This window comes from Lutra lutra, chromosome 2 (assembly GCF_902655055.1).
Source record: "Lutra lutra chromosome 2, mLutLut1.2, whole genome shotgun sequence".
NCBI lineage: Eukaryota > Metazoa > Chordata > Mammalia > Carnivora > Mustelidae > Lutra > Lutra lutra.
The window spans coordinates 174885112-174899376 of NC_062279.1; the positions used below are offsets into that span (position 1 = coordinate 174885112).

At 38.5% G+C, this 14265-nt stretch overlaps 1 protein-coding gene across 3 annotated transcripts in view; it reads right to left on the reverse strand.

Annotated features, from left to right (window-relative positions):
• PDS5A (PDS5 cohesin associated factor A) overlaps positions 1-14265 on the reverse strand; it is a 137093-nt gene that overhangs the window by 8175 nt on the left and 114653 nt on the right. For all 3 annotated transcript variants that reach the window (XM_047719141.1, XM_047719142.1, XM_047719143.1), the window contains 6 exons: positions 11291-11423; positions 10567-10686; positions 6471-6533; positions 5610-5755; positions 4080-4188; positions 1117-1469 (listed from right to left, as the gene is read on the reverse strand). In XM_047719141.1, coding sequence (XP_047575097.1) covers positions 1117-1469; positions 4080-4188; positions 5610-5755; positions 6471-6533; positions 10567-10686; positions 11291-11423 — 924 coding nt within the window. The remainder of the gene's footprint in view (positions 1-1116; positions 1470-4079; positions 4189-5609; positions 5756-6470; positions 6534-10566; positions 10687-11290; positions 11424-14265) is intronic.

Consider the following 14265-nt stretch of genomic DNA (forward strand, 5'->3'; position numbering starts at 1 on the left):
GAAAGTTCTGGCCATCTTGAAGAAACTATTCAACTTTTGTGTAGCGGGAAAGTGTGTTAAAGGGTAGAGAAACTACAATTCCAAACCATGTTTACAACAATGACTGAGCACTTATTCTGTGAAAGGCACTTGGTTAAGTGCTTTATATTTATCGATCCATTTGATTCTTAAGACAGTCCTCTGAAGAAGGTATTATTTATTATACTTTCTTTTTTAAGATCTAAAAAATTTTTATTTATCTGACAGAGAGAAACACAGCAAGGGAAGCAACACAAGCAGGGAGAGTGGGAAGAGAACAGGCTTCCCGGTGAGCCCGGAGCTCGATGCGGGCTCGATCCCAGGACCCTGGGATCATGACCCGAGCCGAAGGCAGCGGCTTTAACCCACTGAGCCACCCAGGCGCCCCAAGACCCCCGCTTTTTTTTTTTTTAAGATTTTTATTTATTTGACAGAGAGGTCACAAGCAGGCAGAGAGGCAGGCAGAGAGAGAGGAGGAAGCAGGCTCCCTGCTGAGCAGAGAGCCCGACGCGGGGCTCGATCCCAGGACTCTGAGATCATGACCTGAGCTGAAGGCAGTGGATTAAGCCACTGAGCCACCCAGGCGCCCCAAGACCCCCGCTTTTGAAAAAAGAATTTATCTGTTTGGCAAAGAGCAAGAGTGCAGACGCAGGGAAGCAGCAGGCTCCCCGCTGAGCACAAGTCTGACTTGGGGCTCGATCCCAAGACCTCAGGATCACGACCTGAGACGAAGGCAGACACATAACTAAGCCATCCAGGTGCCCCACCCTGAGACCTTTTCACCCAAAGGCAGCCCTTTAAATGAAGGAAAGCTCATATAACTATGTGAAGGATACTGAGCAAAACTTAGTACTGTCCTTGCTAGTAAGCAGAAATGCAAAACACGATATCCTAATTAAAAATTAACCAAAGAAACAAGATCTCTCTTCAAACTGGCATCCTGGAGGTTATGAGATCGAAACCAACGCCGTTATAACCTACTCAGGAAACAAAGGGCTGTTTGCAGACCCAAATGCCCCGGAGTTTGGGGGTGACTGGCACATGCTAAAATGAAAACAAAACGTCTCAATGTGGTCCAGACAGAACGGCCCCCGTTACCTTTGTAAGTCAATCTGTCTCTCTGCTGGTGCTGCCTTTTTGGCTCCGTCTTGCAGTTTCGGTGCTTTGGCATTACCTGCTTCCAGACCCCCGGGGCTGTCCTGACCGACCGCCGCTCTCTTTCTTCCTTTGCCCAGAGGTTTGTTTATGTCGTCATTTTTGGTTGCGTTGCCCTGAGATTCAGACTTGGGTCGGCGTCCTCTCCTGGGTTTGGAAGGGGCAGGTGGTCCTGATTCATCTACTTTCTCATCTGTTTTTTGCTGGATGTTCTCTGCGCCAGCTGCTGCTACATTTCTTTTCTTTCCTCGGTCACTGCTGATGTTGCCCTGGGTGGTCTGATCAGAAATGATCTCCTAAAAGAGCACAAAATAATTCTATAAACATAAATTCCTTAAATATCAATATCTGTACTGGAATGAATTATTTTGAAAGTATTCTCGAGGACTGGGAATTCCAAGGCTTCTAATGAACTCCTTAAGGAAGTTAAGTTAAGTTTATGTGTATACACAGGTAAAAATGGTAAGACAAGAAAAAAAGTAATACGTTACTTTTTAAAAGGAACAAAGATTGCATTAAAAATCATGCACATAACTGTATTTACACATTTATGCATATTATGTACATGTGCATATGTCTGAAGAACTCATTAAAAGGCAAATGAAAGAGGAAACCCATTGGTTAGCCACGGGTGCGAGGAAGAGACGACTGCTTCCGGACAACAAAGGCCGCACCTCTTGCCTGAATCCATGGGCTCCGTCTTGCTTCTTTTAACCATTTCCTTCACTCATCCTTCATATTACAATCCAATCCCCCTCACACAGTAAATAACAGGAGTACGTCCTGACTTTTTTTCCCTTTAGAGATGGAGCGGGGCAGTAGCAAAGGGAGAGAGAATCTTAAGCAGGTTCCACATCCAGCACAGAGTCCAGTGTGGGGCTTGACATCCCAACTCCGAGATCTTGATCTGAGCCAAAATCAAGAGTCGGATGCTTAACTGAGCTACCCAGGCGCCTCAAGAACGTCCTGATTTGTAAACACCCATATCTAGTTTGCTGGATTATTTTTAATACACATAGTAATTTGGTTTATGCATTAATCTCTTTGAAAAATTGGTCAGCAAGAAACACACTCTTAGATCTTTCTCTTCCTTTAGTATACCAATGGGACAGTTTTTTGAGCCTAGAAGACTGAGGATTCAGACTTTGGAAGGAAATGACAACATTAACTTATGGGAGACCTGACTGAGAGATAAGATTAAGTTTTGTCAAAATACAACTCCTGTGTTTTCAGAGCTGTATCGAAATTTGTTAAAACATTCTTTGGAAGGGTGCCTGGGTGGCTCATTTGTTAAGCGTCTGCCTTTGGCTCAGGTCATGATCCTGGGATCCTGGGGCCGAGCCTGCTTCTCCCTCTCACACTCCCCCTGCTTGTATTCCCTCTCTCGCTGTGTCTCCCTCTGTCAAATAAATGAATGAAATCTTTAAAAACAAAAACATTCTTTGGAGGGGCGCCTGGGTGGTTCAGTTGTTTAAGTGTCTGCCTTCAGCTCAGGTCATGATCCCAGGGTCCTGGGATCGAGCCCCACATCAGGCTCTCTGCTGAGCAGGGAGACTGTTTCCTCCTCTCTCTCTCTCTGCCTGCCTCTCTGCCTGCTTGTGATTTCTCTCTCTGTGTCAAATAAATAAAATCTTAATCTTTCTCTCTCTCAAATAAATTAATGGAATCTATAAAAAAACAAAAACCAAAAAATAAAAAAAATTCTTAAAAAATTCTTTGGAAGCATGAAAAAGTTAAAATAAGGGTTTGGAATAATATTATAGATTGATCATAAATTAACATTTTGGCTTCTCAAAAATTAGAATTTAAAGATCTCATTTATCTTTTATTAAAGTATAACTGACATATAACATCAATTTATATCTTACATAGCATTTTAGATCACAGGCTAGAAAAATTATAGTTCTTTGTGCCAGATAAACATTTTTATCCCTCGTACCACCCCTTTCTACAAGTTAAGTATGTTTAAATGAATGTCTGTGGCAATATGCATTATTGCATCTAAGTTTGTTTACATCAAGACTGTTTAACTCTATACAAGAATCCCACAATATTCAAGTCTACTGGTTTCTGAATTCCAAGAGTTTTGGCAGTGAGAAGCTCCCTGTTATCTGAATCTACGGACATACCGAACTTCAGATAACACAAAGCAAGAGGCTGAATAGTGAAAGACTGACTAAAAAGTATCCTCATCGGTTCAGTTTGAATTCACATAATGAGTATGCAGAGTTCAGCTCTTGTGGAATAACTGTACCGTCTTGTAGTTTATGTCTCCCAAGGCAACTCCTAGAACATTTGATAAGTATTATAAATATATGCTGGGCAATAAAAAGATAAATATGCCGAGAATATGATTCTGTAGGAAAAGAGGTGATAGTATTCCCATGCCATTGCTACTGAGGTAAGTGACCGGTTTCATTCTACAGTTAAACAGAAGCTCAGAGAAGTCAAGCAATCTGTCTAAGTAAACACACAGCCAATGAGTGGCAGAGCCGGGACGGAGACTCAGGTCTGATTTTTACCGTTGTTTTTCTCCTGCCACAATAGTGTTAAGAAAATCGGGTGCCACAGTTATAAGGTCCTCAATAAAGAATGTAGCCATTAAACAAAAACTCAAGTACATTTTAAAAGGTTACTCATAAATTTAACTTTCAAAAAATATAACAGAAATAAAAACAGTATACACATCCCTTATAGGAGTCAATAAACTTTGAAAGCTCTCCAAAACTCTGAATTCCTAGTCTTTCCAGTTCTGCGCGCAGCGGTGTGGCAGAAGGACACAGGAGGCGCAGTGCGCCAACAGAGAATGCAGAGCCCACAGTCACTGGTCAAGTGGGGGCTGCGTTAACGTCTACCATGAAACCGATAATCTCTGCGAGAAATCCATTTGTTAAATTTTATTTTACCTTATTCTTTACCGGGTCAATATTCTTCACAGGTGTGACAGAAATAATTCTCACAGGGTTCTCTTCATTTTCACTAACTCCAGTTTCTACTGCCTCTGAACTCTGTTCCCTGTTGAAGAAAAATAAACCAAAGCTTCTTTATTTCACGCGGACAGAGTGCCTACCCTTTCACTAGGCAATGAGGAAACAAGCGTAGGCTAATTTAGAAGCCCAGCCAAATGACGCAACATTAGCAAGATTCTGATCTTCTGTGGTTATAGACCACTGCTGTATTATATCGTGTTACTGATTCTCTTTAACCTTACTAAATGTCGGACACAAATGACTGCCTACAACCAACAGACAGCTGTTTAGAAACAAAATCATACAACTGTTCTAAGAATTTCTCTTGCGGAGAGGAAACCCTTAAACAAAGTAAAAATACAGTGACTGGTGTTATGAACAGTGCATAGTTGTGTTGTCTCTAGTGTGTATGTTTTTATTTTTTTTTAAGATTTTATTTTTAAGTAACCTCTAGGCCCAAAGTGGGGCTCGAACTCCAAACCCTGAGATCAAGAGCTGCGTGTTCCACTGAGCCGCCAGGCGCCCCTCCAGTCTGTGTTGTTATGCTCTGCAAGGAAGAGGGATGGAAGAAGAGGTCGTAGGGGAGGAGTTTTGAGACCCACCATTTCTGTAAACCACAGACGTTCCATGTTATTTTATTTTATATTTTGGGGTTCTACTGCTAAGAATGTGTTTAAAACAAAGCCAACTGAATTTACAGTTAAAATTTCATGAGTAAGAATAAAAATCTATAAAAGCTTCCATTTTTAGTGTTGATAAGAATAGGGTCAGGTAGAAATTATTATGCAGTTTTATGCAGCTAACATGGTAAAGACCTGATATGTTAAAATAAACATGGAATATTCTTATAAGTAGAAATGTTGTAACAATTTATCTTAACTCATGCTATACTAATTTTGAGTTAAAATTAAAATGCATATAAATTCAATTTAAGAGTTTTATGATCATAGTTTTCCCAAGTGTTCGATTTTTTTATATAGGCATTTCTATGTAAACTCATTGTAACATATATTAGATATTCTTAAATTTGGGGCACTTGGGTGGCTCAGTTGGTTAAGTATCTGCCTTCAGCTCAGGTCATGATCCTGGGGTTCTGGGATCGAGCCCCCTATCGGGCTCCTTGCTCAGTGCAGAGTCTGCTTCTCCCCTTACCCTTCCCTGTGATCTCTCTCTCATTCTCACACTCTCTTTCAAATAAAGAAAATCTTAAAAAAAAAAAAAAAAAAGGCAATTATTTTCCATTTCTGTTCCATTTACTTTTTTACACACTTGGAAAGTTACATGGGTTCAAAATTTAATTGTGTACTCTGAATTTCCATCATTAATTATACTAATATAAGTCAGCACTATTATTTTATGCCAAAATGTTTCCTTAAGTCTTTTTGTGATCTAGTGCTTTAGGTAAAAATAAAAGATGAAACAAGTAGAGAGTGATCGTAACAAAGACAAGTGGAGGAAAAACATTGCCTTGATCGGTTTCCGGTTGAAGGGTTTAGCTCTGAATTTACATTAATGTTGCTTCCAGTCTCAGCTCCGGTGCTTCTAACATATGGTTTCCTTCCCGTTGCTGATAAAGGCTTGTTTACTGCACCTAGTACTCCAGCAGGTTTTGGCTAAAAATTACACATATGCATGTTATTTTATACCTTACTGTAGGGATTCACATAAATTTCGACACACGTAAAAGATACTGTTTAGCCTAAGCCAAGAAACTGTTACTTTGGAAAGTTTAATTCTAAATTTATTAGAAATGATAAATTTTGTAAAATTGGGTTCATCTGAATACAAGTCAGAAGTATTACTTCTACTTAAATAGGCAGTATTTAATTATTTCCTACTGTTCAATCAAAATAAAAAGTACCCCTGAAACACACAGCAAAATACATAAGATATAATGTCATACAAATAAACAATTACAAGTATATAGTAACAGTTTAGACACTTATTTTTATCAAAAATTAAATTTCTATTGCTTTTAGATGTCATAGTACTTTTATAGAATATAAATTATCTAACTCATTAATACTTTAAAATTATTTCTTTTTTTAAATCTTACATATCTAAACTTATTATACCATTTTTCAAGAAAATCTGCTTTGTGGATTCTGAGTAATTTGAAGCCTACTACTACTGATGAGAACACATGATCGTAATTCAAGAGTCACTTAGGGCAGAAAAAAGCCTGAGAACAAGATGCTACAATCCACAATACGGTCCTTAAGAATCAGGAACTATAAATTCCATGGGACATTTAAAAGTTATTTCTAAGAACAGCAGAAATAATATATACATGAGACAAAGACTTCCAAATTATCTAGTATATAATACCTTTCCTGTTAACAGAAGTACTCTGGTCTCTTCTGAAATGTAACTCTTGTCATTACAGAAATCCTACCAAAAAAAAAAAAAAAAAAAAAAATCAAGTAAACAAGTGTATTTTCACTGTCCAAACAAGACTTTCCAGGCACTGTGCATTACAATAACAATTAGATTTGGGCCAGGATACATATTAATTCCTCAAATAAAGCATATTTAAGGAACCATGTCATCAACTCCAGCTTTAACTCAATGGCACATAAGACTTGGCAAATATCAGAGTTCAATTACTTAAATCACATTTTAAATAAAACACATCCCTACTTTTTCATATAGTTCAGGGCAAATAGTCTCCAGGTTATTCACTGAACTGCTTTCTCTACTCTACTGTAAAACCTACTTCATTCCCAAAGCATTCAAAATAGTACAGTGCATATATTAAGCACTTAATATTCACTAAAATCACTCCACACTGGATTTCAAGAAAATTATTCTCATTGAAAAAAAAAACCAAAAAAACGGTCACTTTCATTGAAAGTACTGTGTTTCTTACAACCATAAGACTATCCACATCACGTAGGTAAATACACCGCCAAGATAAAATCAAGTGAGCTGTAGTGTTCTCTGGCGGCAGTGATGTTTAACAGTTCATCAATGAATTAAACCTGATGTGGACACTCATGTCTTGAAAGTTTGACCTACATGAAACCTAAGAGTACTTTGATGCTTCTGTAAGATATCTGGGGAATAGCACCCATGGGAACCACAATGACGTCATATAAGTCAAGTGATTCACTATGACCAAGAAGTTTATTAATTTTTTAAGTACTCTCACTTAAAAAATTATTTTTATTAAGTTTACTTTCAAACTGGTGTCCTAGGGAAGAACAGATGGTTTATGTGTGCCTATAAAGACATAACAGTTTTAGCATGTGTGCCAGGCACAGCTCTATCTTTTTTTCCCCCCACAAAGGCTTTTGTGCAGCTTAAATCAATGTTACAAAGCCTGGGTACCAACGTTCATTCACTTTATCCATCAAGACATACTGTAGCCTCACTAGGCTCATTATCTCAATATGCTTAGTTTCCTAGTGTTTAAATTTATACCAGATTAAAAGCAACATATCAGAAAAGGAAATGAGGAAAGCTGCTTATTGGGGGGAAAAAAAAACCCAAACACCCAGTTCTTCAGTATGGAGGTTCCTCAAAAAGTTGAAAACAGAGCTACCCTATGACCCAGCAATTGCACTGCTCGGTATTTACCCTACAGGTACAAATGTAGTGATCCAAAGGGGCACGTGCACCCGAAAGTTTATAGCAGCAATGTCCACAATAGCCAAACCATCAACAGGATAAAGAAGATGTTGTGTATATATATAATGGAATACTATACAGCCATCAAAACCCCTGAAATCCTACCATTTCCAACTACATGGATAGAACTAGAGGGCATTATGCTAAGTGAAGTAAGTCAATCAGAGAAAGACAATTATATGATCTCCCTGATATGACGAATTTGAGAGGCAGGGTTGGGGGTCATGGGGGGTAGGGAGGGAAAAAATTAAACAAGATGGGGTTAGGGAAGGAGACAAATGATAAGAACTTTTTTTTTTTTTAAACATTTTATTTATTTATTTGAGAGAGAGACAGTGAGAGAGAGCATGAGCGAGGAGAAGGTCAGAGGGAGAAGCAGACTCCCCATGGAGCTCGGAGCCTGATGCGGGACTCGATCCTGGGACTCCAGGATCATGACCTGAGCCGAAGGCAGTCGACCAACCAACTGAGCCACCCAGGCGCCCCTGATAAGAGCCTCTTATCTCAGGAAACAAACTGAGGGCTGCTAGGGGTTTGGGGGGGGGAGCAATGGGTGGCGGGGTGATGGACACTGGGGAGGGTATGTTCCATGGTGAGTGCTATGAATTGTGTAAGACTGATGATTCACAGACCTGTACCCCTGGGGTAAATAATACATTATATGTTAATTAAAAACAACAAAAAACAAAAAGCAAACAACCCAGTTCTTAAGAAGGCTAAAAACACTAAGTTTCAGATATCAAAACAAAACCAACTAAACTTTGGTGTACTTACAAATAGCAATTTAATTCTTTGTTTTCTTTTTTATTTTTTTAAATTTTTTTTAAAGATTTATTTATTTATTTATTTGACAGAGAGAGAAATCACAAGTAGGCAGAAGTAGGCAGAGAGGCAGGCAGAGAGCCCGACGCGGGGCTCGATCCCAGGACCCTGGGATCATGACCTGAGCCGAAGGCAGAGGCGTAACCCACTGAGCCACCCAGGCGCCCCTGTTTTCTTTTTTAAAAGTAGGCTTCACATCCAACATGGGGCTTGAGCTCACGACCCTGATCAAGTCCCGAGAATGAGCATCACATGTTCTACTGACTGAGCCAGCCAGGTGCCCCATTTAATTCCCCCCCTCTTTTAAAAGATTTATTTATTTATTTGAGAGAGAGAAGGAGAAGATAGAGGGAGAGTGAGAGGGAGAAGCAGACTCCCTGCTGGGGAGAGCTCCTGAAGTGGGGTTCGATCCTAGGACCCTGGGATCATGACCCAAGCCAAAGGCAAATGCCCAACCGAGACACCCAGGCACCCCAGCAATTTAATTCTTAATGATGGGATCACCATTATATTTTTTAAAAATTTATCTATTTGACACAGAGAGAGAGCACAAGCAGGTAGAGTAGCAGGTAGAGGGAGAGGGAGAAACAGACTCCCTGCTGAACAGGGAGCCTGATGTAGGACTTGATCCCAGGACCCTGAGGACCTGAGCCACCCAGGCACCCCTTATATGAAGGTTCTATTTGGGTACTATTCTGGTCACAATAACCCTAGGTCAATAATAAAAATAAATTTAAATTCAAGAGCTCAGGTAGGACTACTTACAAAGACCAGTGCCTATTAAATTCGAGAGCAAATAACTTTGCAATCTTTATTATTCCTATCAAAAACCAGGCAAACTAAGTGCTGAATACTAAATTAAAGAAAATCTGTTTAAAATTTTTGTCAAAGTATGACATTAAAAGTAAGAAGCTCCATTTCCTGGGCATGTTCTGTAAAATACTCTAAGGGAGGGTATTACCCTGAAGCATATCTTAAGGTTTGAAAAATGTATAAAAAATTTTTAAATGATGTATTTTTTCCAATTAAAAATATTCAGGACTCTGGGGTTGTCTGGCTGGCTCAGTTGGTAAGAGCATGTGACTCCTGACCTCAGGGTCCTAAGTTCAAGCCCCATGTTGGGTATGAAGCCTACTAATTTAAAAGAAAAAAAAAAAAAAATTAGGATTCTGTTTTTTAAACAAAGCACAGGAAGGTTGAACTTCCAAATACTTCCTTAAAGCAGGGAATAAATAGAAGACTTTTTAAAAAAAAGTTTAGTTGGAAAACAAAGAGCTTTAGTTAGCTGGAAAATTTACTTACACGGAAGACTTAATTTGCTGATAGCAGAACTAATGATGTCTTATTACTACCATCTACTGAATGCTTACTATGTGACAAACTCTTATAAACATAAAATTATAGACATGGTATTAATAATTGTTCATAGGTATTATCACCTGAATTTTAGAGAAACAGAAATTGAGGCTTAGAAGAGTTAACCTGTCTAAAGTCCCTTAAGTAAGAAGCTGTTGATTAGAATACTGGTTTATCATCTGCTGAGACCAGTTCTGTTAATTCTAACATTTTATTTCGTGTGTGTGTGTGTGTGTGTATATATATCTCTATTATATATGTATTTATAATATTTATACCATTTTATTTTTTGCCTAATAAAATACAGTGTTTTAATAAAATGAAATGAAGATAATTTAAGAAATCTGAAAACTCCTTTTCCATACTAGAAATATCCGGAAGGAAGAGCTCACGGAAGAGCACCACCATACAGCTTGATTTGCATTCTCGTACTCTGCAAGATGAGAATGGTGTTTGTTCAGGGCTTTGGAAGACAACCTCCCATTCCTTGATATAAATATGAAGAGGTATTTCTTACTTTGTAGTCAAGACAATTCACTATTTCCCATTAGGGTTGATGGTAACTGAAATTTAAATCAGTTTAGTGTGGTAGAACAATGAAGAGAAAAAGAATTACCTTTTCAGGTTGTGTAAAAAATTTCATTGGAAGGACTGGATCCTTTGGTGATTCTGCATTGCACAAAGCACTTTTACTATTTATAACACAGAGAGCCACATCACATACTGTATAAAGTTTCTAAGGAGGAAAGAAAGATCACATATAACTTTCAGTAGCACAAAATAACCACAAGTACCAATTCTACCTGATGTATAAAATGAAATCAAAAGAGGGATATGCAGGTATTATTTATTCCTCTAACAGTTCACATTTGTGTTTGCATTTCTTCTTATGTAGTCTCCTGGTAAAAACAAAAAATAAAAAACAAACAAAAACACCCTTTACCTAATTAACATGAGTGTCGAGTATGCATTAACATGAGTGTCGAGTATGCATTAAAAACAAGCCAATTCAACTAAACCCGAGGGAAACATACAGAAAGGAGTATCTACTTGTCTGTAACTTACTAAAGATATTAAGACAGCTACAGAATAGTAAATTTTATTAGTTCTTATCCCCCTGCTCTGTAGAAGTTTTAATGTCCTTTTCAGGGTAATAAACAGTCCTCAAATAATGGAATTCAATTATAATAAAACACAATAAAAACTGACCATAAATATGTATTTTTATGAACATTCTGCAATCTGATTTATTATGTTAATAGGAAAAACAAGTGGGACAAGGACCATAATACTTTTTCCTGTAATTATCTTAATACATACTGGCCTAACACATATCTTACTTCATTTGTCTTGGATTCATCTGGAGACTGGGCATCTTTTGTTAACTTGATGTTCTCTGCCATCTTCTTCATGAAGGCGTGGCTATTGTTTTCATTCTTTGTCATTAAAACTTCAAGCATGAACCATAGGCACCTAAATGATGAACATATTTGCCTATTAAGAGACTAAATGTAGGTGCTTTGCTTAATGGATTAAACATCTTATTGGGAAGGTCTGTTGTTTGGATATAACAAAGTAAGAGTAAAATATAAACTAAACCATAAAATATTAAAAACAAAATGTAGCTTAATATAAGAAAATCTGGCAGTTTCAGGAGGCATGTAAAGATTCATTCTGTAGGGATTCAGCAGACATTTGGATGATCTCACATGTGTCACTGCCCAGCAACGACGAGGAAACCAGCAGGCAGCAAAGTCTTTCCACTCTGACTATTTGCAAATTGTGCAGGTCTAGGCTTTGTGTGGAATTCTGCTGTGACATGGCTCCGAACTGCATGCGCACGGCAACCAGTCATTCAGCTAAGCGGTCACATCTCAAACTATTTTTGCTTTCCCACTTATTATAGTATACTCATTTAACACATAAAGTATCTGAAGAGAACACCCGAATTTCTAAGTAAAAGTGAATCCCAAATCAGGATGAACATCAGAATCCCTGGGGAACCTAAATCAACAAATCTTGGGAAAGGCCTGTTTTTAATAGTACCCAGGATGATTCTCAGGCAGCCAGGGGACTTACTTCTTAACTGCTGTCAATAGGGGCGAAATCATTTGATGATAACGAATGCATACTTCTTTGCCTACAGTCTACGTAAATGTTTTGAGAGGCTACTGTAAGGGGGAAATATAGCACTAGGTTAATGGAGATCATTTTTAATAGACCTGTTTTAGAAGAACTATTAAAGTGAGTCCTTCGGGCTGAAATAAAAGGACACTAGACTGTAACTTAAACCATAAGAAGAAAGAAAGAACACTAGCAAATACTAGAGGTAATCACGTAAGTAAATGTAAAAGCCAGCATTACTGTACTTTCAATTTTAACTATTTTTACATAAAGACTTTAAAGGAAAATGCATGAATAATTCCATCTACGTGAATGGAAATAATGTAAAAAGATATAATTTCTATCACAGTATCAATACTAAAGGGAGAGGGATAGAGATGTGTAGGACAGTGTTTGTGTACTACTGAAATTAAGCTGCTACTGTTCAATCTAGGTTGTTACAAATATTATTTGGAATCTCTAAGAAAATAACTAAAAATACACAGAAAAGGGAATCAAAAAGGCTCACTACAAAAAAGTAAATACAAAAGAGAGAAGCTGTAATGAAGGATATTAAATAACAACATATATAAGACAGAGAAAACAAATAGCTGTATGGCAGAAATAAACTTTACTGGTAATTACTTCAAATGAAAATAGATTAAAGCCCCCAATCAAAAGGCAGAGATAAGCAGAATGGAAAAAGAAAAGAGAGAAAAAAAAGATCGACCTATATCTGTCTGCAAGAGACTCAGTTTAGAAGTAAAACCACAAAGGATCTGAAAGTGAAAGGATAAAAAACATATTTCATGCAAATAATAACCAAAAGAGGGCTGGTAGCTATTTTATGATCAGACAAAATAGATTTAAGCTAAAAAAAGATTGTAAGAGACCCAGAAGTACTACACTGATAAAAGGTTCAATTCAGCAGAAAGATATTTAGGATTACTATTACATATAAACCTAAGAGTCCCAAAATTACATAAGCAAAAATTGACAGAATTGAAGAGAAATACATGATTCTGCATAATAATCTGAAATTTCAATATCTTAGTTTCTTTTGTTGAAAGATGTATGTATTTATTTCAGAGAGAAAGAGAAAGCATGAGAGTGAGCACGAATGGGGGGAGGGGCAAAGGGAAAGAATCTTCAAGCGGACTCCCTGCTGAGCGTGGAGCCTGATGCAGGGATCAATCCCACAACCCTGAGATCATGACCTGGCCTGAAACCAAGACTTGGACGCTTAATGAACTGAGCTACCCAGGCGCCCCCGCAGTAACTTATTTTCAATAATGGAGAAAAGCCAGACAGAAGATCAATAAGAAACAGAGAACTTAGTCTGATTCAAGATGGTGATGTAGTAAGACCCCAAACTCACCTCCTCTCAGGAACATACTGCATCTAAGCCACATATGGAACCAATTACCTCTTAAAAAACCTAAAGGTGACTGAGTGATGACTATACATTAGGCATACAAGAGAAAATACACACCAAAATGGGTAGGAGAGGCTGCGACACAATCTCACCAAGAACCCCACACCTGGTGCTGCGACCGACAACTGTGAAGGAACTCAAATACCTGGAGCTTCTTCCTGAGGGGTAAAAGGTTCAAATCCCACACTGGTCACCCCAACTTCTAAAACAGGAATTTCAGAGATGAGTCCTTAAAATGTCTCAGAGCGGGCCCCACAAGCCTGTAGTGATCGGAGAAATACCACTTAAAGGGTTTGTGTGCTGGAACTGACCCACTCTAGGGCCCAGCTCAGAAGCAGCTTAAAGTGAGGAACGTTAACCCACTTAAAACCTAACCCCGAGGGGCAGGCATCCAATTCAACTTACATAGCTAGGAGCCTGCTGGAACGCTCTTCAGAACAGAGACTGGGAGTACCATCTTTACATTCTCCCTTTGTTGTGCTCCAGAGGACGAGTAGCTCCCAGAAGGGAGCCTTTACACATGTCTGGTGCCCTGATTTTTGTGGGTGCTGCCCAGGGGGACATCTCTTGAACACCTGGCTCTGGAGAGCAAAGAAACTTGTGCGTCTGGTCACATGGGAATGTAATAATCACCTAGAAAGGAATTCAGATCCCTCCCTGGGGCCCCAATTTTTGTGAATGCTGCCAAGGGACACTTCTACATCACCTGACACTGGTGGTCATTGGAGCTTATGTTCCTGGGTCCCAAAGGACTGTAACCAGTGCACAAAGAGTGCC